The sequence below is a fragment of the Numida meleagris genome, chromosome 6 (genome assembly GCF_002078875.1).
Source record: "Numida meleagris isolate 19003 breed g44 Domestic line chromosome 6, NumMel1.0, whole genome shotgun sequence".
Classification (NCBI taxonomy): domain Eukaryota; kingdom Metazoa; phylum Chordata; class Aves; order Galliformes; family Numididae; genus Numida; species Numida meleagris.
The window spans coordinates 26,382,873-26,409,359 of record NC_034414.1 but is presented as its reverse complement, the minus strand read 5'-3'; the positions used below and the strand labels follow the sequence as shown (position 1 = coordinate 26,409,359).

General features: G+C 38.6%; 2 protein-coding genes across 4 annotated transcripts in view; one reads left to right on the top strand and one right to left on the bottom strand.

The window, feature by feature from the left end:
• The window catches only part of TTBK2 (tau tubulin kinase 2), an 87,807-nt gene extending 69,559 nt beyond the window's left edge, over positions 1–18,248 (top strand). For all 3 annotated transcript variants that reach the window (XM_021403428.1, XM_021403427.1, XM_021403429.1), the window contains 2 exons: positions 10,434–11,701; positions 12,684–18,248. In XM_021403428.1, coding sequence (XP_021259103.1) covers positions 10,434–11,701; positions 12,684–13,152 — 1,737 coding nt within the window. In that variant the 3' untranslated portion in view covers positions 13,153–18,248. The remainder of the gene's footprint in view (positions 1–10,433; positions 11,702–12,683) is intronic.
• LOC110401902 (myb-related transcription factor, partner of profilin-like) lies at positions 24,267–26,487 on the bottom strand. The gene is made up of 2 exons (XM_021403445.1): positions 25,958–26,487; positions 24,267–25,328 (listed from the first exon to the last, which is right to left on the bottom strand). The coding sequence occupies exons 1-2, from the start codon at positions 26,427–26,429 to the stop codon at positions 24,670–24,672; spliced, it is 1,131 nt and encodes a 376-aa protein (XP_021259120.1). The 5' UTR covers positions 26,430–26,487; the 3' UTR covers positions 24,267–24,669.

Sequence of the window (26,487 nt, the reverse complement as noted above, 5' to 3'; positions counted from 1 at the left end):
TTAGAGAAAGTATGTATGTCCCTTACATAGTTGTCATTTTATTTTGGGTGTTGTAGCTGTACCAGCCAGGGGTGCATGTAAATGTAAAATTTTACTGTTTTTCATGAACTAATTTTGGCAGGTTTCCAAAGTCTTCAATAGCAAGAGATGAATGTTTACACTGATGTCCACATTTAATAATACCTTTCATACTCACAAAGAAACAAACAAAAAACCGAAACTGCTCCTCTCTTGTTACCCTGTTCTTGAAAATGATTTTTAATTTGTTAGTGGTCTTATAGTTGCCATGCGCTTTAGGATTGAATTAGAGCTCAGCTAGCTAAAGCATTAATGTGGCATTTTACCTGTCCATTAGAAATATCAGTAATAGATATATTAGTCAAAAATCCACTTTAGAATTTGTTTCAAGACATACTACATTACTAAATAGATGTGTGCTAGAATGAAAAGGAGGAAAAGACTTTTCTTTGCTCAGTGAGTCTGCTTTTCAGTGTTGCCACCACTAAAGTTGTATGTAGCAAAGAGGGTTCTGCTTTCAGGGTCTACAGAACTGTCATACCCTACCCTGTCTTGATGTAAACTATATTGAGTCTGCATGAAGTTTAAGTATTTTCCCAAAGGTTTACCATTTGCTATGATGTTACAATTGTCACTGATCCTCAGTGAAAGTAGTTATATGATAATGCTTATGATCAGACTCAAAGGCAAGCTCAGATCCAGAACAGATTCTGTTTTCAGTTTTTAGTATTAAGTACTTCGAAGGGCAATCAACGTATGATTACTAACTATAGTGTCCCGAAGGGCAATCAACATATGATTACTAACTATAGTGTCCTTGTCTTCTTTGTCAGTCAGTTTCTCTGGAGTATGTAAATTTTTCATACAAAAGCACATATTCAGAATATGAGGAGATATTACGAAGTATTATTTCAGAAGGAAAAAAAGGATGCCCTGGAGATGCACTCAAAACCCACAAATTACTGCTGTTCTTTTAAGCAATTGGATTTCAAATTCCTAATGATTTTCTTTGAACAGTTTTCATCTACAGACTTTCCTCCTAATGCAAATAAGTAAAAGTTTTGTATTTGTTTCTGGTGTCCATGTGGCAGAGGCAATTGCTTGACATGTGGAAATCTAAATGCTGCCTACTGAGTGTAGCGGGACCTTCTGTCTGAAGGAGAGAGATTCTTTAGGCATCCTTTTTTCACATCAACCTTTCACGTGAGGAAGAATTAAGAATAAGTGCATATTTGGTTAGCTGTTCTTTAATGTGCAGCTTGGAAAGCTTCACTTAAAGAAATAATCAGTGGAAGAAAACAAGCAATCAGTATGACCCTGCTAATTTTTTTCAAATAGTGTGTTACCTGCCAGAGAGCAAATCAATTTTTATTGACAGGATCCTCTTGGCCATTTCCCTTCTGCAGGTTTCTCTAGCAGCAGCAACAGAAAAGTGAAGGAGAGGGCAATAAATTAGCCTTAGTAAAGGCATCCACATACACTGATTGTTAGCATTTTGCATTGAAGTATGGACCAAAAATAAAAGGAGAAGATGAAAATAGATTAAAAAAACCTATAAAAAGCTACTATTTTTTTAACACTTATGTTTTGTGAAATCCACGGTCCTTTTCAAAATTCATAACCACATGGTTAATCTATTCTTGTCTGTCCTTGAAAAGATCATTTGTTATATTTTTTTTAAATGCCAAACTAATCTTATTCTAAACATATGTTCTTCAGTAAATTTTTTCCAGCATCAACATTTCATTAGCGCAGGATAATAAAATGTAATAAAAGATGCTTCAGGAAGGCTCAATGGTCTGTGCAATTTCCCAGAGTGAGCTAATCAACTCTGTGTCAAAAAAATGACTTATCATTAAAATCTAGTCCAAATAGATTGACAGAGGGGGGAAAAAAATCCTTTCTTGAAGTTTGTGAATTTACTAGCATCTTAGCATTTTCTTCTGATTATATAGGTTTTTCATATGGAAAAAAGAAAGAGAACTTTTTAGAAAAGGATAATGTAAAAAACTACTAAAATAAGGACAGGTAGAAAGAGGTCTCTAGTGTTTCTAAATCACCACTATATAATTTCTGAGAAGTGGTTCAATTTCAAATAATTATTAAAATTTCTAGTACAAGTAGATGTGTTTACTTATTAATTACAGCTACAGCTGTTGTAAGCAGTTTATGAACACAAAATATGATATATGTAAAGAGCTCTCAGGATGGTTAAAGTGATGCTGCCTTATTGCCATATCCCATCTTAGTGTTGCTGTGCTTGGAACCAAAACAGAATCAGAATATATTGTCTTCACACTTTTAAGTAACGTTTAGCTTTAAATTTCTTACTGGCAACACATATCCTGTAGATCATTTGAGTGCTTGAGTGAAGTCAGCTTTGTTGTGGCTACTGTATGGAGGTGTGCTTTATATTTATCATCACTCCTGTGTGCAGAGACAAAGCTAGGTAACATAACGGGCTGCCAAATGTTTAAAGGATTTTATTAGATAAGCTGGGTTCTTATTACATCTTTGCCTGCACATTGTGCAACTGTAACACCTTGCGTATAGAGGAGAAGAGTAAATATTAAAATATTGAAAGAAAAGACAAAAAACTTTAATATAGATAAGACTGCTATCTCTAGGTCTACTTTTGGTAAAGAATATCTATAAGGCATGCTTATAAGCGAACTGAAAGCAGCTAGTTCTTTATATGAACTATAACTACTATTGGCGGTAAAGCACTGTGGGCATGAGAAACCCATAATTCTTTCAAACAGATCTGAACAATTATGAGGAGAGATTTTTAAAAATGTTTATCTAGGTTTCAAATTTTAAAAAGAAATTTCATGTGTACGGTACTTCTATGACTGCATAAATTACAATTTGTATTAAAATCATATTTGCACAGTTTGGGTTTCATAAATTCTTCTGACATGTTTAATTTCCCTATGGAATTCGTAATATTCATGGATTGTTTCCCTTGCAAGCGTAACACAAACTTTGGGCAATGTGTGCAAATATAGTGCCAGTTTTATAATTGGATAGAACTGGATTTAATTTATTACAGCACACACAGGTGGATTCACTGTCTCACAGAAGAATCAGAGGGAGACACTGAATTTTGTTTCTTGTTGTGTGTTAGGTTTTTTTTGTTGTTGTTTTTTTTTGTTTTTGTTATTTTGGATGTTGCTGTTTGAATCTGAATGAAATTTTTACCTTTACAAAATCAAAAATATAGTGCAAACAGCAAAACCGAAGCACAAATATAGCATAGTAGTAATCTAAAATTGTATATTGGCTCATAGGAATCAGATATAAAAATCAGAAATACAGATACTTGAAATCTGCACACTGAAATTAAGGTAGATCTTATGTATGGATTATGTGGTACTTCATGATGACTCTTTATTGGAAGTGATATCTGGAGAGGAATATTAAGAATCCATCTGAACAATAGTGGCCGGACTCCATTGCTATTATGCAGAAAAATATTTTTTATGTGATTGATAATCTCTGTGTATGTCTCATTTTCATGACAAAAGAAGACTGCTATGTTTAAGAAAAAAGAGAGAAAATACCAGCACTGACTCTTAATAACAATGTATAATGTCACTTTGAAAAGGAGATATCGTATTTTTTTTTCCTGAGGAAGTATTAATCAATGGTTTTACTGTTTCTGAAAATTGCAGGTATTTTCTCTGTAGGGACAGACATTAATATAGAGCTTAGCTTCAGAAAGATCATTCAAAAGTAGTAAAAATTTATTCTAAAGTTAGAAAAAAGCCACATTCTAATATATTTCTGATAGCTTGATGCTGAAACCAAGCTAGATTTGGTTAAAGGTTCTTGTGTCATTGTTATCTATTTGTGCCTAGTAGCTCTGAATATATGTGTGTTTTATATACCAAATATCTGCACTAGTAATTGGAAATAAATGCCACGTTGTATTTAGGGTCCTCTGTTATCAGGAGGAACCTCTCCAATTTGTAGTGTTTTACTTTGTCTCTTTACTGAAAAAGCAGGATATCTAAGTATACTTGGGCATGACCTCTCATGGTGATCTAATTACCATCCTAGTGAAGATGGTTAGATATGTAGTAAAATCTTGATTTAGAAATGCTGATTGAATTGTGTTCCTTAGAGCGATATGTATTCACTGGCTTTGGTACAGAAGTCACAGTCCTCATAAAATCTGTAGTTTCGAACTTTCCACAGGAACATATCATGAAGTGGCCATGCTTCTTCTTTTTAATCTCTACATGTTTTTCACCATGATAAAATAACCATGATAAAATAGGAAATTGGTTTCTGTGAAGTCAGAAGTGAAAGCATGAGATAGAATTGTGATATCAGTTGCCATGTTTTTACATCTCTGAACTGTGTGTTAAGGCAAACTGATGCTTTGTTAGAATGAGACTTTCTCTTTGAAACTGAAGAAAATGTTATGATACTAGCCCATTTTTAATTGCAGTATATATGACAAGAGTATTGTATGAGAGCTATAAAATAATTATCTGGAATTGCAGCTGCTTACCAGTTCTCCAACAATTCCAGCAGTTCTATACAACGTAAGTAAGTTTGAAGAATATTCTTTAATTGATGTACGTGTTGTATGGAAGCTTGAAATTAAATGAGTATTTGTTTTGGTCACATAATTCCCAAACTAATTAACCCCTTATTATAATGACAATTGTTGTCTGAAAGCAATTAATGATAATTCTCTTAGAGCAGTCGGTATTAGCCCTGTGGATATTTGAGTATATGGGTTTTTGTTAGAATAAAGAACATCTTCGTTTACCTGTTAAGTGGTATAGGAATAACTGAAAAGAAGAGATATTTAAAGAATATTGGAATTAGGCCATGAATAATAGATGCACTTAAATAAAGGCTGTACACACTGTGTGTTCTCTATCCTCAAAAGATACCTATCACCTTAGAGGATATGAAAACACAGTTGTCGTGTACCTTTCTAATTCTGCATCTGTTTCTTTCTCTTCCCATTTCTTGCATCCTCCATGTAAGGTTGATGCAAAAGATAGCATTATAGAACAATAGAAAGAATATAAATGAAGAGCTGTGGAGAGCAGCTTCATATGTTCTCTGTCTCCAGTTTAAGACTAGAGCACGCCGTGTGTGAATTTTACCAATGGTGTAATATCTTGGGGACCGCCAATTCGTACCAATGAATGCAGTGCTTGCAGTGCTGTATACGTCTCAGAAGAGATTCAGTATCAAGACTTACAGTCATCTTTGGGCTTATGCTTCATAACACCAAGAACTACAGCCATATATTTGTCCCGTTTATCCACATGTTAGCCTATGAGTAGAAACAGACAATGTAGTTTAGTAAATCTGTAACTAATTTTGTTCAGCTTCTTCCCTGCTGTGACATTAATCTGGGAAGGCAATGTAAGGGATACAAAAGATTACTCTCTGAAAGGTCAGAAGGAATGATAATAGGTACAGACAATTTTGGGAAAGGCTATTCTGAACAGTCAGCTGCTAAGTTATCTACAGAATATGTAAGCATAGCAGTGGTTCATTCATGTGAGAGTAACAGTAGCAGTAAATTACAGGACAGTGCATTAGCATTTCCTTTATCCTTTCATACAAACTGCAGTTGAATTTTCTTTGTGGAGGTATATAGCTGTGGAAGAGAAGAGAAATTAAGCAACACAGAAAGAATAATGAAGTAAGAGGAAGCTGGTGAACTGGAAAGATTCAGGGAGGCTGTTTGGTATTGCAGAAGCTACAGACTTGTACTAACATTGGTCATATTGCTGCCAGGCTGCAGAGCTAAAAATGGTCGAAAAGGAGAAGGGAAAAGAGAAAAGATGCATGAAGTTTGATCTAATAGATACATGAACTTATCTAGGGTAGGAAAGAAGTTCTGAGGAGTAAACTGATGAGTGGAGGGAAGAAGCTGTTGCTGTGAGGTCAGATCCTTACCTGCTAGTATTTTACAGTAGTCCGTATTTACACCGTTAGATCTTTCAGACTTAGCAGCTTTATCAGCCAAAGACCATTATTTAATTCCTCTGCAATTTGCTGTATACATTCACAAAGGCTTTGATCGAAGCATATCACTTTCTATTGTAGCCTGTCAGAAGTTTAAAGGGAGGAAAGCCTGTCAGATGTTATAAAGGATGTCTAAGAGATATTTGTCATTCTTGTTTAGTTCATTTTCCTTCTTAACATTCCACTCACTATGTTGTAAAGCTTCTTGAAGAAAATGCAATCTAATGTACTGCCTCAGAAAACAGAATGAAATTAAGAAATCATTTAGGGAAGACTAAAGGATTCATTGTTCTCTATATTGTCTCAGTCCTTTTCAGCAATCTGTTGTATCAGATACCTTCTTTTAAAGTCCTGGAATTGTGATAATCAGATAGATAATGTTATAAACTGATTACTCCCTGACTGGGAGTCAGCATTTTAAATCAGTTCTCCACAATTTTCTTCTTAGATGCAATGCCCACACCACACTATAATCTTTGTTCCTCTGGTTCAGTGTTGTACAAAATTGATGTAATTAGCCACAGAAATCTTATAGGGTAAGATTATTGTTTGTGGCAGAAGAACATAAAGTAAAAAATAACTTATGATGATGTCAGAGTTTTAGTTCTGCATACTAGGCCATACAGTATTTGTTTTGTAATTAGATATGTATCAGACAGTCTTTAGATTTCTGTCTCGCCGAATTAGACTAAATAACCCCCATTTAATTTGGTGTGTGTTGCACATCTCAGGATCAGCCCTTCTCAGACTACTTGATTTTGACTTCTGTCTTGCAAGGTTTCACAAGGAAGATGACTATGGGATAATTAGGGTTACAGAACGATATGCTGCTTTTTTTTTTTAAAAAAAAGTTGCTTTGGGAGCTTTTATGTACAATTCTTCAAAGTCTGAGGAATAGTTGAGGCATGAAGGAGGTCTTTCATGGCTCATAATCAAGTTCAGAAGTTAGGATGGAATTTCCTTATCGTGTCACGATTGCCAAAGGCTAAGGAACTTTCTGCTGCTGTGGCTTACATCTCATCCTTATGGCCCCATCTCAGTGAACAAGCATCCACCTTCAGAGAACGGAATCTCTGTCCTTTCTAGGGATGTTCTTACAACCCTACAATGTGAAAACACTAGCATTTGGTAAATGCATCACATGTATCCCTTCGTACTTTCATCCAGAGAGACCTCAAATTAAACATCAGACTTGTATTATAATCAGTGTCTTTTAAAATCTTTTGTATTTCTTTTGGGCCTTGTTCTTTTGTTTCTCTCTTGAAGCTGCACCTGAAATTGTAAGAATGCTTGTGTGAGAGGCACTTCTGCATGATTTGTATTTCTTGCACATATAGATGAAATGTCAAGCCTAATAGGCATATAATTTAATCCTTGTGCTTTGAGAAGAATAACAAAAAGATTATTGACCATCTGAGAAAACAAGCTTCTTTTTGTTAGTGAGCACAATTTAAGAAGTGATACATGCATTCAGTAGGCCGTTTCTGAAACTGAGCTACTCAGCAGTACAGAGTCTTTGATGATACGTAGTCAACCAGTATGCTTTTCTTCTCTTATTTCAGTGTTTTTCTTTCCCAAAAAGCTCCTGCTTGTTCTATTGTAGATTCTTTGACAAGTCTACTCTTTCATTTCTTGGATATAAGGGTTAAGTCTGGATTGGTCAAGAGCTGTCTAAAAGGATAGGAAATTTTCTCTCCAGTTGTGGCAAAGGAGATCAAGATGGAAAACTGTAAAAGATTTCACATCAGTACTGGTTTCACCTAAAAAAAGATTGACATGTAAGACAGATGTCATAAGGAAAAAAGTTTGTGTAAACAAGAATTTAAGCAAAGGATAGTTTAAATGCAATTGCAGCTCTTCTGGAAAAATACAAAGAAGAGAAATAACCTTGGAAAAGCAAATAACTAAGGCTGTTTTACTTCCAAAAATTGTAAGTTCATCAGAAATCTTTCTAAGGGAAGCCATCCTTTTTCAGAAACGTGGAAGACAACTGTGATTTTTATTAATTCCCAAATGATAGGAATTAACTACCAGCGTAGCTCATCAAGTAAAAACTTTTGAAAAGGAAGCATTTTACAAGATTTCCTTATTTTGGAAATTCCACCTGCAGCCCTGTAGAATGGCTTATTGAAACAAGATGGAGATAGAACCGAGTGTAACTCCCCTGTCTCCTAGATCTACTCTCTAGATTTATCTTTTTTCCTTTTTACGTAGAGTTCGTACTGAACTATTCCTATGGTATTAAGGTTCAAATTAAAATTTAGGTATTAGTCAACTTAATCGTGAAAAGGTGGTTTTTGTGGTTTTTTTTTTTTTTTTCAAATACTTGCTTCCTCTGTTCTTTCTGTGGCCAAACTGATTTGCATGGGTTCTCTCACAAGAAAGCTTCTGCAGTTAGAAGAATTTGCTAACTCAAAAGAGAAGTAATGTCCTTCAGAAGAAAGAGCTGGACTTGGGAATAAGAGTAGGTGGACTGTTTTACTGAATGAAACTAAGCAACTTCCATTTGTTTCTCAAGGTAAAACTTTGGTAGAACGTTAATTCAGCAAACATAGAAGGACTGTATTAGATCAAACTTAAAAATGAACCAACTGGGAGACAAAAGCTAGTCTCTTGCTGCAGATCTCAATGTTTTTTTTCTTCATTTTGTTTTTAATGTATAACTTTTTTCCCCCCAATTTCAACAAATTTCAGCTCAGTGAAGATGCTAGAGACAGATACACTTCGGAAAACAAGAGTTCAGTTATCTTATATTTCTTCTCCTTTTCTCCGCGTTCCCTTAAAAAAAAAAAAAAAAAAAAAAAAGAGAAGAGAAAGCCATGCTTTTTAGGTTAAGTTCCAAAACCACATTAGATAAATTAAAGTATGTTCAGAAAACATTTTACAATACAGAAATATTTTCTTTACCATAAACAATTATCTTCTCTTTAATTCATCTCTAGGCCAAACTGTGATTTTTCGTGTTCTGGACTAGTGAGCTGTTTATACTATAAACTGTTGTTTCACAAAGGTGAATGTGTGTGCGTAGTGATAGAAATGTTGTTACACAGGATTATCAAGAAAATGGGAAAAAAAAAATCAGCAAGAATTTCACTAAAGCCATCCTCTTCACATTCCCGTGAGGGTGTAGATCCTTCACTGTCAGCATTTCTTATTTTGGAGAGTTCTGCATTTGTGAAGTTGGAGTACACAGTATGAATTGTTGGAGGTCCTGGCAGATTAACTCGTTTCTGCTATCCAAAAGTAGCAATACACTAGCTCTTTCAAAAACATGTTAAGATCAGCAGCATGTCTAGATATTTTCTGCAAGAAGTTCGAGTGAAATCTGTCTTCTGTACCACAGCCTGTTGGAAATAGGCTATCAGTAGTTGTCTCTTCTACTGTCACTGAATCAATAGTTTCAGGAGCTCCTGTCACTTATGTGTGATCTCGCCCCCTGAACTCATGACTCCTGCATTTCTTATTGTGCAGTGACCTGTCTTCAATGGGAAAGCAAAGGAGCAGTTCCATTATGGTTCTGCCCAGACTTGATGGGAAAGAGGGCTTATGTCCCTCGGGGTGGGAAGAGACATGAATGCAGGTTTCCTAATTCCTGGCCAGGTGCTCCAACAGTTGAGCTATATACTCACTTAATCAGTTGTTTTTCACAGTGACTCTGACTCACTACTGTATATAGGTTTTAGGTGCACTTTGGATTAGATTAGACCCATGAGGAGATTTAGATGTGTGAATATTTAGTTTGTGAATCTCTTAATGACCTTAGGTAAGAAGTCCTGACCTGCCTGCTTAGTTTAAAATAATAATTAAAAAAAAAAAAAAGACGTAAGCTTCTGTAGGGAAGGAAGTAGCTATAATTTGTGCACTCAGGAATATTTATGAACTGTAGGTATTAGAAGTACTGATGTATTCAATTAGGTAGATAAGGTTTTTTATTAGTTCTTTTGTGAATAAAGTGTCTAAATTCTGCCTAAATTGAAATTTATGTCAATTCTAGAATCTGGACCTCAGTGTGTTCTTTGTGTTCTGTACTTGTCTAAAAAGTATTGTGGTGTACTTGTTAAAGATTTATGTCTATATACAACTTACTCTGAAAGTATTCAAACTAATGTAAAATGGTAAAGTGCTTACCTCTTAGTCTGGGTCTCTTTTCCAGGATGTTCCTTGGTAACTGCAACGTTTTCCACTGAGATTGTTTGTTTTTATGTTACACATTTCTGTCTTGGGATCATAGAGTATTTAATTTTCCTAAGTACCTATATGTAATTTATGAAGTTCAGCTATTATTTGATCATTGTGATTCATAGAAATAATTATTTAATGTATTTTGAAGACATGGAATCATAAATGCAATATAGAGAATGCTTTCTATGACATTCTTGAATTTTTCATCTTCTCCTTCTCAAATTTTTCAGGTAACAATACCCAGGCCTTCAGTGGCATCCACACAGTCCGCTTCAGAGAGCTTTCGTTATGGCCACCAGCTGGAGAAAAGAGAGCAGGATGCCCAGTCCATAGAACAAACAGTAGAACTTTTGTCTCCAAGGGAAACTTTGCCAGGTTTGGTTGTGACAGAAGATGCACTTCCAGTTAGTGCCAGCAGACCAGAAATGGTACTTCATATCAGCCAAGAAGTGCTTGAAAGGGAAGGACATGTCAAAGAATGTGCCAGTATCCTGAGCAGTGGCCAAAAGGACCTCCCTGAAAAACACAGTGGGAGACAGGAAGAGAAGGAACTTGAAAAGCTTCCTGTAGAGACTGAGGAAGAACTGCTTCCAGTGGTTTCTGAGGATGCTGTTGTTATGCTGAGCAAAGAACAGAATTCTTTGCCAGGAAGCTCTAAATCTGCAGATGAAGAACCTCTAACTCATACTGACGCTGCCGAAGAATCAAAGCCTAGGCCTCTCTGCTTGGTGCCAAATCAAGATGAAGTTCTGAATTCAACAGCACCTGAAACACCAGAATTTTCTCCCTCAAGATGTATCAACTCACATGCTAATAGACAAGCAAGCAAAATAGCACCAGTTCAGGAAAATGGTTTTCATTCTAATAAGGAAAAAGTCCGTGTCCAAGACTTGCAATGCCACCAAGTGGCCCTTACTACTTTTTTGCACCAGGAGGACAAGAAAGAGAAAAATGCTCCCAGAAACGGAGAGTTATTCCACTGCATTTCAGCAAATGAGAATTCTCATCGATCTAAGAAGGATTTAGTTAAATCTCCTTTTGTATTCAGGCAGAGCCGGATCCCAGTTTTAGCACAAGAGATAGACTCAACATCAGAATCCTCTTCTCCTGTTTCAGCAAAGGAAAAGCTTCTTTTAAAAAAGGCCCATCAGACAGACTTGGTCAGACTACTTGTGGAAAAGAGACAGCTCAAATCTTTTCTTGGTGACCTCTCAAGTGCCTCTGATAAGTCACTGGATGAAAAAATGTCTGTTGCTCCAGTACCATTTTCTGAGGATGATGTATTATCCTCATTTTCTAAATTGACACTGGACTCTCATTTCAGCAAGCAGACGGAAGATAGTTCTTTATCTCCAAGCAGCCCTCAGTCCAGAAAAAGCAAGATACCCAGACCAGTGTCCTGGGCTACCACTGATCAAGTCAACGGTTCAAGTTCAACTCAGTTCTTTCCTCGGCCACCACCAGGAAAACCACCCACTAGGCCTGGGGTAGAAGCTAGGTAATACAATGAAAATAGAAATTGGTTTTCAGGTTGAAAATGGATTTGAGCTAGGCCACAGTTACTATGCAGCATGTAATTGTGTAGAAGTTCCATCCCTATTATTTTTTAATTGCTGGCTTGAATTCTCTGAAAACTCTTGCATTATTGGAAAATGAATGAGTAAAGGCTACTAGTCTGCTTCTCCAGTAAACCTTATACATCAATGGATGTGTACTCAAAATTTTGACTATCTATTACTAAATCCTTGCACTTTTTTTCCTTCAAGTGCAATCACTTATTCAGAACTGTCCATTATTCACAAACTTACAGAAGTCAGTAGGATTTGTCATATGCAGCCTCTTTGAACATTGAACTGCCTTTATTGTAGAAGCTTTAATTATTCTTGTTTGGAGAGTCCAGCCATCAGTATGAAGTTTATTAACTATGCTCTGATCATGACTAAGTAAAAACAACCAGTTAAGGGATGACAGAGTGAACTGCAGAAACCCTCCTTTGCAGGTTCTGAATATAGACAACCATGATCTAGTTTCTTCAGTGCCTAAATTACCAGGATAAGGAGAATTATGATAAAATCAGTAGTGTAAAATCCTCTGAAGGAAGTTGTGGTGTGCTTTGTCATCCTTTAATTGTGTATAGGAGTGTACTGATGGTGGGCAGGAATGGATACATTCCATCAAAATAGAGATGTTGTAAGCTTTGCTTTTCTGTGCGCTTCAGCATCAGCAGGAAATTTCAGTTTTCTTGTAGACACTTAGACTGTTTATGTAGGTGAGTTTATACAACTGTAACTATTGTGTTGATTAGAATAACATGGAGGCCAAAACCTAGATCCGAACATGCCTACCTTACGAGAAAGTTCACATTCAGATGTCTGTTCTGCCATGTAAACTCATCCTTAGTTTCCAGTGTTACTGTGTGTCTATTTGAATTTTAGTGAATAGATTGAAATAGAAATATTTTTTCTTCATTTCTTCTTCAGGTTACGCAGATACAGAGTCCTGGGAAGTAGCAGCTCGGACTCAGATCTTATCTCTCGTCTGGCTCAAATCCTACAGAATGGATCTCAAAGACCAAGGAGTTCTACACAGTGTAAGAGTCCAGGATCTCCACATAGTCCAAAAACACCACCCAAAAGTCCTGTCAACCCCCGACGCAGTCCCAGTGCCTCCCCTAGGAGCTCTTCCTTACCCCGTACTGCTAGTTCTTCCCCATCACGGGCCGGGAGAACCCACCATGATCAGAGGAGTTCCTCCCCACATCTTGGGAGGAGTAAATCACCTCCTAGCCATTCAGGCTCCTCATCTTCTAGGAGATCCTGCCAGCAAGAGCACTGCTACAACAAACCAAGCAAGAATGGTCTGAAAGGATCTGGCAGTTCCCTATACCATTCCCCGAACACTAAGACTCCCACAGGAAAGAGCAAATCAGCCACTAAACTTAGCAGATAGGAACTGGGCCTTGACAGGTATAAATCCACCTCCTAAGTCTGATGCATGTTGTGTCTGTGTACTGTGTATTTAAAAAAATAATCAAAAAAGTATATTAAAAAAAGTGTTGAATCTGCGCTTTTAAAGAACGTTAGCTTCATAAACTATTCATGAGAAAGCATACTTTGTAAATGAGTGGTCAGGCATTGTGTAAGAGCAGGCAGCAAGCAGATCTGGGGTGGGGAGAGGTAGAGGCCAGGAAAAGAATGACTAGGTAGTCAAAGAGGTGCAATGTATTTAAAGTCAAAAATATCTCCAAGGTGAGTGTTTTAAAAGGGTATTTATTTCAGTGTTTTCAGTTTACCTAACTAGAAGATTTGGCCTAATTATTCAAGGCTTGTCTCAAGAATTATTTAAGAAAACCAAAATCATTACTCCCAAAACAACATCACCACTTGAGAAATAAGTACTGCTCAAGCATGTCTCTGCAATTTTAAAAAAGCACACAGTTCATAAGACAATGGTAATTCTACCTTATCAGTCTCTTTCATTTTGAGTTTCACTCATCTGAGTCACTTAGTGGTCATCTTGTCCTCTATCTACCATAGTACAGATTTGCTTATGAGAAGTATCATATATCTTGCCCCTTCTCTACTCTGGTGACATTTTAAATATGAATATTAACACTTTCTAAGATGTTTTTGTAGTGATATTCTGTAGAAATTTGTTTAGTACTAATTAGGATCCAATAAGCTAATTCTTTGCTCCATATCATACACTTCTTTGGGAATCATAGGGAGTTCTACCTCATTAGGTAGAATTTGGAAGAGCATCCCCATCTAGGAGAAGAGAGAAAGAAGTCTGCAGTTCACTGAATGTTGCAGATTTGCAATAGATTGCAATGAATGTTAGAAAAGGAGTGCCTGATTTTTCCTGAACCAAAATGCAAAAAAGAATCCTTGTTACTGCTGGCTTTTGTTTTTTGTTACGTACAGATCACCGAAATCACTGATCTTACAGTGAAGAAATGGTTACAACCAAGATTATTTATTTATTTTAATTAAAACATGAAAGATAAACTCCTTGGGAGGATTCAGGTGACAGAAATACAGTCAATACGTTACAAAATCTGGGTAAGAGTCATTAGAACAGAATACATAAAAAGCAATCTGAGATGTTTTTGGTGTTGGGTTTTTTGTTATTCTTCTTCCTAAATCATTCTTTGATAGCCAAGCTTTCTTATCTGCCAGTGAAGTCCATGGTGTCTAATTTTCTGACTTTTTTTTAGTAGTTAGTTAATAATCTCTTGTGCTCTACAGGATCTCTGTAGAGAACATTGTGATACAGCACTTTTTGCTACATTCAGAAGAGAATACTCACTGAGAATAGTAACAAGCATGAATGCAATTCTAAAAAAGATGCAGCCAGCTCTCCTTGGTTACAACTGTTGTGGAGATGCTGGATGTGTAGGAGACTTATCAGTTGCTGATCTGCTTGCTGTAGTCATATGCCTCTCCAGCCAGCATCTGTGCTTTTTTATTTAACCTCTGCCAAATGAATACCTTTGGATTAAAAGGGAATATTTTGTCTCTGAGCTAACACATTCTAATGCTGCATTAAAGCTGCCCGGAGCTGCACTGAATTTCACTTGCTCTGTCAGACTATGTTGATTTTTCTTTTTCTTACTGTTAATATGTATATTGTTTCTCATACGTAATGTAGCACAGTGTGGAACCTTAATTTCATTCAGGTTTCAATCACTACAGATGAATGCAATAGGTAGGGTATACCTGCTTTTTCTGAAAAAACTGTACCATTGGAAAGTCTTATTCCTTTGTATTATATTGTATAATAGGTGCTATACCAATAATTGCATGTCCTCATGGTAAATTATATAATATAAATATTTATATATACATATATGTATATGCTTATTATAAATTCACTTTCTCATTTTTCACTTGTAATTTATGGACCACATATAATGCAGTTCCCTCTGTTAGTTCCTGCATACTCTTGGCATTAGATCTCTTATTTCCCAGAAAAAAAAAAAAAATCTGGAATGCACTAAGTCTAATAACCTTTATACCTTGGAACAAGATTGAAGGACTGCTGATTTCTCAACCAGCCAATGTTTCGTCTTGCAGCTTTCTGTCTTTCTTTAGAATTGTGTGTGCATTTGCATATGAACAGGATCAGACACTGAAAGGTATTTTTATTTCTTATTACAAATAGGGCTTATTGATTATTCATTTTTATTTTATAATGTATGTTCTTAATTGTTACGAATATTCATGATATAGGTACAGTGGCAGTCAATGAATACCTGATAGATGAATGTGACAACAACAAATTCCATCTTTCCTTCCTGCTTTTCCTCATGATATATATTTAAAAAAAAAAAAAAAAGATAATATTGGTCCCCATTTGTGATATTTCTACTTTGGGCACTGCTGGAATTATTTGTTAATTTGGTATGGCAGCCTATGGTTTTTTTCCCTTTCACTCTCCCTTATTTCCCATTTTGTTAAGGTCCTTTGAGCTAATTCATACATTAATAGGGTCAGTTTTAATTGGTACCAACTTTGTGTGCTCCCCTGAAATGCTGAAGTTGAGGTGTTTGTATTTTCTCCCTAGTACAACAGAATCCAGGAACAAGTAATTGCTTTACAGATGAGAAACAATATTAGCACCTAAGGATTTTTTGTGCTGTTCCCAAAAATACAGACTTGTCCATTACTGCACTTTACTATGTATGGCAGGGCGGTTAGACTAGTTGATCTTTAAACGTCCCTTCCAACCCAAAGCATTCTATGATTCTGTATAAAATAAACCAATGTTGTAGAAATTCACCTATACTTGAACTAGTTGCCAATGTAACAGTAGTAAACTATGCCAAAATAGGATAAGAGATCAATCATGATTGATGATTGAGGCTTCTTTCAGTGTAGTATGAGGTAAAAGGCCTCTATATCACTGAATGCTTCTTGCTGTGGATTCCACAGGAGCTAGTGAGAAAATCATGGAAATACAAACACGGGAGTGGTTATGAATAATATGACTTGAAATACCTGCTCCTTTAGAAATTTTTATTGCTTGTTGCCTTCTGCCAAAAAAGTACAGAATTGCATACTATAGACTAATGTAGCAACTGGTTAATGTAGTTAGATAATGGTCAGCTGTTCAACTCATCTATATATTTGTTACTGTAATGTTTCTAGGGGGTCTGTTTAATCACCATGAGCTCTGTAAGCTCCAACGCTTGCATATGCAACTGACTTGCATAAAACCACCAATGTATGTGTGTGGCCCTTGTGCAGAGAGGGGGAATAAAGGGTCTATGGAGGGTATCTGCAACAAGTTTTCAGGAATGGGAAGATTATATGATAGAGAATACAACAGCCGTAGTCATTTTGCTTAAGCATTCAGCAGCTTGTACAGTAATTTTTAGCTGGAAAACAATGTAATTCAAGGAGCTGTGGCTTTATGCTCTTCAAGCGTCCATTTCTTTGAGTGCGGTGCAATGGAACCATGGCATGCTCTGGTTGCAGATGCTGCATGTGCATTTCCTCTTCATGGTGTTTCCTGTGCTGTGTCCTCCAGCACTTAAGAGCATTTTTAGAGAAATCGAGGCAGGAAGCCTGTAAAATAAAATAGAACTTGAAAAGATTGGACATGTCACAAAAACTTTTGTCCTACAGTTTTGCATGATACAATGAATTTGAGTGACGGCCTCGAAAATCAATACTAATATCAACAAAATTTGTTATTAATTGCAAATCCTAATTGCTAAGTAAAACCCTATTAAAAGTAATAGGAGGTGTCATACGGTATAACAACACTGGCAAGTCATATGATGCTAGGCACCTATCTATATGAGGAGGATCAGTAAGCATAAACAATTTCATTGCTCAAAGGTAGGAGCAATATGAGGTTTTAATTGCTAGTATGTCCAGTTATTCAGGAGACGCAGACCTCTGGGGAGTTATAGCCACTGGCTGTAACTTGGAAAATCTGGACATATTCTTGCCTTGAAGGCTGCATGTTTGAGATCAGGTTTTCTATCATACCTCACTAAACGGTCTTAGTATAAAAGGAAGGGTCTGGTGCTGTGTATTTCAGAGATTTTTTCATCTGAAAAAGACTTGCAAGAGCTCTACCACTTAGAATTTATAATTATTATGGCATTGATTATTGCTGGCAAAACACAGAATTTTGATTTTTTAAAATATATATTTATATATATTTGTACATGTGTGAATCTACACACTTACCTAGATACTGTATACTATATAGAAACATATTTATATACATACACACACATGCTTATGTGTGTATGTAAGTAGCAACAGTCTCAGCTATTGCGTCCTGTTTACTTAAATTCATTTACCAGAGTGAGCTGAGGTCTGTGGTGCTTTGACTTGGTCTGATCTCTGCTTTGTCTGCCATAATTTTGCTACACCCTAATGCTGATTCTCTTCCATTTTACAAGGCCTGATCCTGCAGTCCTGTTTTGGCAAAACTCCCGTAAGTCTTTCTTATCGCAGTAACATTTATGCAATGGTTGATTGCAGTGCTCCTAAAAATGTATTGTTTTTCTCTTTGACGAGAATGTAGGCAATGCCAGTCGTGCAGTGTGGACTTTCCTGTAAACAGAATTTTTCCATAGTGAAATAGAGATTTCTGTAGAACACTATGAGGCAGAAATTCTGCTAACAAGATGATTATTTCAATGTTTTAAAAAGGTCTAGTTGCAAACCAGGAATACTTGCCTCCAATTTTTGTATGTATATTAAAAATGAGAGAGGAATTGAATCTTTGAGAAAGAAACAAGAGAATAGAAGGGAGCTCAGACTCGCTAGTGAACTCAATACTAATTCGTGGAATATACTAATAGTTTTTTTTTATGCAGGGATGATCCTGCGAGGTGGTGAGAGTCGTGCCTGTCTGTTCAATGCCAGTTGAACAGAGGGTTCAGGTTCAGGGCCAGAGAAAGAGGGTTCTCAGGTGTCTTGTTTAACGCTGTGATCCCATACAGCACATTCTCTATATGCTTTTCTACCCTAAAGAGTTGTTAGAGAACCATCAGCTGTACAAATAAAAACTTTTGACAATTATCCATGATTCCCATCTTTAACTGTTGAAAGCTTTGGATGCTCATTCATATCTGCAGCTGGCAGAATAGTAAAGAATATTTTTATTCAACTTTTTTAGCAAACCAAGTAGGCAGCGAACTGAAGGATTTTGTTTGCTGTTTTGATTTGGCTTAAATGTCTTGTTCACAATTTGCAGTAACTGGTAACTTTGGTAAAAGGAAGCGAGGTTCGGTGTTTTGACTCCATGCAGTTTGTAGGCGTGGGTCATGCTGTTCTTAGCTAGTATGTGCAACCACGTAAACACACGCACCTCATACAAGGATACCTCAGCTGTCCACTTGAAGCCAGTCTTCCTCTCCCCTACATGTAACATTTGTAAAAGAGAAATGTTATAAAACTCAGCCTAGATTCTATAATAACTACCTGGAATTATCTTGAGATATTGTAAAATGCTGAAAAGTTTATTTAATCACAGTAGCAACAAGCCTCATTCGATGGTGGTTTAAGTAATCAGATTTTTAACAGTAACCTCTGAGTGTTTGTTTTTTTGCATTTAAGGAAGAATTGAAGAGGAATGTATTCTTTTAAAGTCTAATGTATTAACTTGGCAATTGTTCCAGCCTTTCGGGATTTAGCATGTAGGCTGTTTTTACTCTCCGTTGCTGGTAACACATCCTCTCTTAACAGGAAGTGACAGCACCTCAAGAACTTTATACTTTTGTGGGATAATAGACACTACTTTTCCCTAATTTCTAACTTTCTACAATGGTTGGCATTTATGTGGGCTGTCTACAGGAGTTATGTATTTTCCTTTTGGGAGATTTCTTCATTGTTATACTCAGAAACAACCATGTGGCTGACACAACAAATTAGCACAAAGCAAATTCAGACCTGCAAAGCCCAGCAGGGAAGCTGAACCTGGGCTGCAGGGAATACCCACAGCTTCTAGGGTCGACTGACTGGTTTTCTCTACCACTGAGATAGAGAAATTGTCTTTCAGAGAACAGGAATTTAATTGCAGTGCTCTGCAACAAGGCCTGTGTATCTTGCTCCTTCCTTACCACAGGAGAGGTCCAGATGACTTGTTAATTTAGGTGCCAAAATGTTGGGTGACGTTCTCTCTGGTTTTAAGTATGTCAGGATTCCCACTAATGCAATGCAAAATTTAAACGCACAAAATTGTACGTACAAATAATGAATGTGGATTTGAAGTTTCTGCTCGAAGTGTTGAGCAATGCCTTTTTTTTTTATAGTGCAAATGTTAGCCCGTGTTTTCCTCCTGTTTCTCCCCAGTCCACATAAATAACTTGGATCCTTTCTGTTCTTGTGGAAGTGAAACTTTCATTAAAACAGAGCCTTGTTTTATTTAGCTTTTTTTTCCTGCTTAGGGACTGAAGAATAAATTCACTCTGTAAGTGTTGCATTTGCAGTTACTGTATTTTAAATTGGAAAAATGCATATTTTTAGTTAAGACTATGACATGACCTGGTTTTTGATCCCTCCTTTTCTTTAAGAATTACTGCTGTGAGTCAGCTTTGGCCAAGAGTACTGAGTCCACTGTTTCTTCTAAAAACAATACTGTAGGTGGGCTACTCATACAGGGTTCTGATGGTCCCCAACTGGCTGTGGGAATTCAACTAGTTTTAATTGGTTACAGATGTTTGTTTCATTTTGAGATCACTTGATCTGTGACCTAACTTTTACATAAGGGAGCTATAGTAGCAGCAGGCCAGCTTGCTCCCAAAGGTACGTAACGTTGACCAGCTTGGTCTGCATGGCTTCAGATTCTTTCGAGTCCTTATCTGCATTGTGGCAGGCAAGGTTATAAAGGTTTGACACAAAGTGCGGTAAAGGATTTTGGGCCATTTCACTTCTTTTCCTTCTCTCTGGTATGACTGGACATCTGGAATGATTGCCCAGCAGCCTTCTCTGCGTCTTCTGCTTTCTTAGGTTGGAATGCAACACTAGAAATTATTCTTGAACTTCTAACGGATTTTCTGTAGAATCAACCCAGAGATGAGTTGCAGTGTGTATGAAAGAGAGAGCGAGCGAGCGAGAGAGAGAGAGAACACGTGTCAATTTTCAAATGCTTTCCTATGAATATCCAAACTGCTAAATTATGGAAATCACCAGCAATGCCTTCAGACAAGTACTGACTTTTTGAAGCTGCAAACCAATGGCTGCTAATCTAAAACTTATGGGCAATTCCACAAAGAATGAAATTGGTATATTAGCTAAAAATACAGTGTTGTCACTCCATAAGGAATTAAGTACTCAATCTGCATCATGATTAAATTAAGTGCAAAGCAATTCTGAGGTTGTTTGTTACCACTGAAGAAGACAAATGTTGAGTCCTTCAAAATTCTCTTGCTCAGTAATTGCAGTTCCCTTTCCCCTCCTTGGAAATCTTCTAAGCCATTCTTTTCTTTTAAGTTTGCTCAGGCACCCAAGAACATAAAAGTTGATGCGCTTGTAGTGGTCATTTGTACATAAAGGTGTAATTATTTATTTTCTCATTTGTACCATATCAAGGCTTTGTACAATGTTTTAAGTTTTGTTTTCAAATTATTTTGTATTTTATTTTTATAAACTGGTTATAAATAAAATATTCATTCAGCATGCAAAAATTCAATCCTTGACTGTGTTTGTATGGTGATTTTACTGTTTAAAGTATACTGTATAAAGCTGATTTTTTTCAATTTTTTTTATTGGTGTGCATTAGATGGTGAAAAGCTTTGACTGTGTTTTCTGAGAAAACAAAAAGCAAGTGTCAGTTGGTACTACCACAAAAGAAGTTGGATGCTCATACTGCAAGAGTGATTAGGTCAATGGGAGTTCTACTGATTTAGTACATTAATGTACTGTGTAATAAGTAACATTAGGAACAACTCAACCCTTCTCCTCAAAGACCTCCCTCTCTATTTGCTCTTGTTCTTTATCCATCCTCTCCACATTCACTCTAACAATAAATGATTGCCATGGCAGATCAGATCAATTTGGTAATGATATGGTGGATCCCAGCCTTGTTCATGTAGCAAGCCAGCTACACTTATTTATTGATTCTTAAACAGAATTGTAATTTCTTATTTAGCCAGAGGCCACCATAATAAATTTATTTGCCCAGCTGTCTGGACATTGTCACTCCAAGCTTTTACAGCCTCTTGTGAAGTCTCATTCTCTGTGCAATACAATTTAGCTGCAGCTAACAAAAACATTTCCAAAGTTGTTATTGAATCTGGACAGTTTGTCCTATGTGGAGATGCAGTGTTAACCAGTTGCTCCAGTTCCCTCCAAGATCCTTTCATTTCTCTTTCCAGTAAAACTAGATAAAAGTACAGTGTCATCACAATATTTGTGGTCTACATGCATGCATGCTTTAGTCCTTCTATGCTCCGGAAAATACTGCTTGCTCTTTGCACAGCACAACAAGGTTGCTAGGGAAGTCTAGAAGAATTGGAGAAAATACCCTGGATCTCTTTCTGGGCGTTGCTACTGCTATGCCCTGTATGTGAAGCAAATTAAAGGCCAGCTCTGCCCTTGTTCTGTTAAAAGCAGGCAGAAATGTATTGTTGTGCTTCTGGAGGGCGTGTGCTCTTGGTGTTCCCAGTAAAGCCACCATGTGGTAACAGAAAAGACACATAAAGAAAGTCAGCTGTATTAATTGGAAGTTGAAAATAAAAAAAATTACACGCTCTGTACTGGAGGTGAGATAGGTATCTCAGTATCTTAAGTTATTTAGAATATGACATAAATAGTGATCATAACCAAAATGGGAGAGTGGTCTCTGCCTGGCTGCAGCATACCTAGGCTGTACAATTGACAGACTGTGAGAAAGATCCAAGGCTGGGACAAAAACACCGTGGGAGATCAGTGCTGAGATCTGCTCATCTAATTTCTGAAGCACCATTTTTTTTGCCATCTTCATGGCTGTAGGAGACGCAGTGCACTAGCTGTTCTCAAAATCTTGCTGCACTCCTCTGCAGCTGGACCATAGCCTTCTCTCGTTTAAACTTAAACATGATACAGCTGTGTAGTACACACAAGCAAGCTTTCCCTAGAAAGGCTGGAGTAAATGAAGATCAAGAATCAACAACTGAAGAAAGAATTGAAATACTGAAAAAATGTTGGGCAGGAAAGAAATGGCCACTGCACTCTGGACAAGCTCAAACGGCTGCCCATAAAGACCAGGTAAACTTTTGATTCACTAACGTTTTTCTAACCCAACCACAGCAGTATTAACTGGCTGCTTCGTGTACGAGAACAAAACACAAATGAAGGATACCCGTGTCAGTTACAGAAAATACTGCTTGACAGACCATCTGCACTGAGGAGGAGAAATATAAATGCTTCCAGGAGGTTAACAGGAAAGCTCATAAAAACATAGGCTTAAAAATCAGATTTAGAAGAATTCACTCTATTCTGGTTTTGGTGCCAGCAGTTTATGAATAAGGTAGTGATACCTGTCACCCACACCATCTCCTTTTATAAAGGAAACTTGGAACTAAGAATCTCCTCCAGGGCATAGCCCTGGTGTTAATCCTGTGTGGTAACTGCAAATGAACCGCACCTGTCTGAGCTTCAGGATTTGTCATCCTCTCCTACCATTTCTTTTTTAGACAGTTCTTTTGGGCCTCTTTAAGAATTTTGTTTCTATTCTTCTCTCAGCAATGCCTCAGAAGAAACCTGTTAAAATCCAGCTGTCCTGAGCACGATCAGACTCCTGCACAGGCATGAGATGAGATCCCTTGCTTTGAGGTAACTATTCTAATGGTGTGTAACTGGTGATGAGGGCATTCCTTGTATTATCCCCTCGTGCTTGCAGTTACTGTTAGCTCTCAGATTTATCATATTTCAATGCAAATGGCCTATTTCCCCCTAAAGATTAAAAAATTAGTCCTGTATTTTTGTATAGTATAGTGCTTTGTCAAAGCTGACCATAAAAACGATGTATCTGGCTCAATGTTTACACATTCTTATGCTGTTAAAAGGGGTAGCTGGGTTGCCGCTCTGTATGTACTCCTTTGTTTGCTAAGTTCTCGTGGCAGAAACGCCTGTACAGAGTCACTGGAAAACCAGTGACCATTACAATAGGCCAATTTATCTGTAGGGTTTTATACTGGTGATAATGCTTAAAAGGAGGACCTGAATGATTTTTTTAGGTGACAGGATAAAAGCGCAGGTGAGAGGATTGCTGTTTTTCCACCAGTTAGTACACTGGACATATGAACAGTGCATCTCTGTTAATTTAGAATTTTGCAAAGTAAAGTGACTGATATACAAGCTCTAAACACAAGTCTTCCATACGTCTTAACAATAGCATCACCGACAGTATTTCCCTCCTGTTCAGAGTTGGCACCTAACAGGTTACTTTTTGCTCAGATTCTTCTTTTCTTTCTTCTTCCTTGGTTGTACAGCTAAAAGAATGGCAGATTTTACTAATCTCTCTGATAGGTGAAGATGAAAGCTTCTCTTCATAAGCTATGCAAGAGCATTTTTCTACCCAGAGTCAGCCTCTGCCTCCTGTAGTTTAACAGTAAGTCTAAATTCTATTTCATATGAAACAATGCAGAAACTCTTCTTCTCTGTATTTCAAGTGATGTGATACTGATTCCAGAAGGCTTGCAGGATTAGAAGACAGAGCCTGCTTATAAGCCATACTAAGAAAAGTTATTCCATATCAAAAGCAGGCATCACCCACCAGTTACTGTTTTTGCTCTAAGTCTGTATTTCAGTAATATGACAAGAAATAGCCTGCCCTGCTAGTGAAGTAAAACAAAATGCCTCTGAGAAGGTGCATCTGGCAAACTGGGAATAAACAGCAGCCAAATAGAGCAATGCTGTACAAATTTGGAGAAGCAGAGAAGCACACTGATAATCAACAGCTCAATCCTAAAACCATTCCTCGGGGCAGCAGGTGTGTCCTACCCTTCCCACCATACCTTCCTAGCACAGCTGAGACTTAAAAACCCCGAGCCAACATCAAGAAAACAGCCCTGATGTTCTAAGTATTAGAAAAAGCAACTACTTAAAAACACCAACTCATTTTGCCATTTGTTTAATTAAAAAAACTAAGCGACTTGTGTAAGACAGCTCCTGCTGGTCAGTAACCATAATGTTACTTTTTCACCCAAATCTCATGCCTTTTATTTTCCAAAAGGTCACATTAAACAAAAGATAATACAGACAAGAGTCTTAGTCAAAATAAATCTGTTTGTTTTTAAGAGAATAAGAGGATAAAGAGAACAGCAGAAAAACATTAGCCAACTGCAACTGAGTTAACAAACAGAACTGGTATTTAGTGTTTAATGCCACCTCCTATAAAGAAATGTTTCCCACTGGGAAAAATGTGGGGGGCAAGTCCACTTTGCTCCTTCAAGTCACAGGCTGGAGCAGAACAAACAACAGCACCTAACACCACAGTCACTGTACATATATTCAAGTTTCACATGTCTGCAAAGCAGAAGTAGTAGCAGCCATTTGGATGTTCTTTCTTAATGGTTCTCAGGGGGGGCCTGGGGAACTCTGAAGGACCTGGTTCCTGGGATGCGGAGCTGGAACTACAGCTGCTGCTCCTGCTGCTGCTCCCAGCCATCTGCACCCGGCCTCTGTCCTCGGTGGGGGAAACCTGGGGAGAGCCCGGGCTCAGGTACCCGGCTGTGGTCTGTGTAGAGGCGGTGGTGTACGTAGCTGGGCCAGTGTTGTTTTTCACATAGACGTTTTTGATAGCAACAAGTGTATGCGCCATGATGCTGAGGCTGTTACTCAGATCCTGCATGCCTTGCTGCAGCAGCCGAAGATTGTGGTTGACACTGTCAAAGCCAGACTGGATCACCTGCATCTGGGTCTGCTGAAGCTGCACTAGGTCTGCTTCAGTTATTCCGATTTGATCTGCCTGGGACCGGCCTTTTGATTTGGATTTTACCTTCCCTGAGGAAGCACTACCCGATGTCCCCAGATAAGGCAGCTGCTCCTGGCTAGGTGGGACCACTGCCATGTCCTCAGAGCTTTCCTCCGGCTCTACCACTTTCACCACTATCTCTTCTTTTAGGTTCATCTTCTCAAGACCGGGTTGATGAGATGGGCCGGGATCATCGTTAAATGCTAGAGACGAGGGGAGAGGAAAAGCAGAGGAGAGTCAGTGAGGAACTTCACAGTCACTGAGGTGTGATTTTACCCTTCAGCACAGCCATCAGCCCTTGAACCAAGACCCCACCCCAGCATCTTGTGCTGCGCTGTCCCTGATGCTTTTAGAACACGCATCACCTCTATATCTGGGGAAGAAAACCCTAAAGATCCATTCACTGAATAACTGTGTATTGTAATCCCCTTAGTATCCCCACCGCAGGGGCTATGTTGCAGGTTCCAAAAAATCTCACTGCACGTTTGTTCTGTGCTGTGTGTGTGCACGGTGACCCATCACAGCGTGACTGTAACGCTGTTTGCAGGGAATCCCTGGGTACTGCAGCTGCTGTTTCAGCGCGTTAACGCCCCCTCTCTCTGGGGCACAAGAACAGATGTAGTCACAGCACCTCGGGCAGCCTAGGATTGCATGCAGGCACTTTATTTTTGCAGCTGCGAGTACAGAACCTACAGAGGTGGACAGAAGGGGCTGGCTCAGTGCCTCCGGGACGGGAGGTCTGCTCCCACGTGCTGCTGTGATGTACTGTCACGGGCCGCCGGCTACACGCAGCACTGCGCGTCAAGGCGCGAAGGCGGCGCCCCGCACTCACCCATCTCCCCCACGGCGGCGCCGGGCAGCTCTAGCGTGTCGATGCCGCCCACGATGGGCACGGCCTCGGCGTGCAGCAGGGAGCCGTAGGCGCGCGGGTGCAGGTGGTGGTGGCGGCGGGCGGGCGCGGCGCCGGGCGGCAGCTCCTCGGGGGCCAGCAGGAGGCCGAGGCCGAGCGCGGCGGCGGGGCCCGGCGGCCCGCTGCCCTGCGACAGGCGGCACAGCTTGCTGCGGTCGCGGCGCTTCAGGTCCCGCCAGCGCTTCTTCAGGTCCTCCACGTCGCGCGGACAGGCGGCTACCGGGTTCACCTTGTGCCGGATCAGCTCCCACACCTTTCGCTTCTGGCCCGGGGACGCGCGGCCCGGCCCCGCCGCGAACAGCAGCCGCTCGTGCTTCAGCACCTGCTCGATCAGCACCTCCGTCTCCGCCTCGTTGAAATTGGCCTTGCGCCGCTTGGGCGAGTCCTCGGCCATCCTCCGCCGCCGGGGGCCGGGGCGGCCCGCGGGGGGCGCCGCTGCCCCTTCCCCCGGC

Excerpts from the sequence above, each read along its gene's own strand:
- LOC110401902 (XM_021403445.1), bottom strand. The coding sequence starts at position 26,429 with ATGGCCGAGGACTCGCCCAAGCGGCGCAAGGCCAATTTCAACGAGGCG. Across the intron at positions 25,329-25,957 it reads CGCCGCCGTGGGGGAGATGG|CATTTAACGATGATCCCGGC; the intron begins GTGAGTGCGGGG and ends CCTCGTCTCTAG.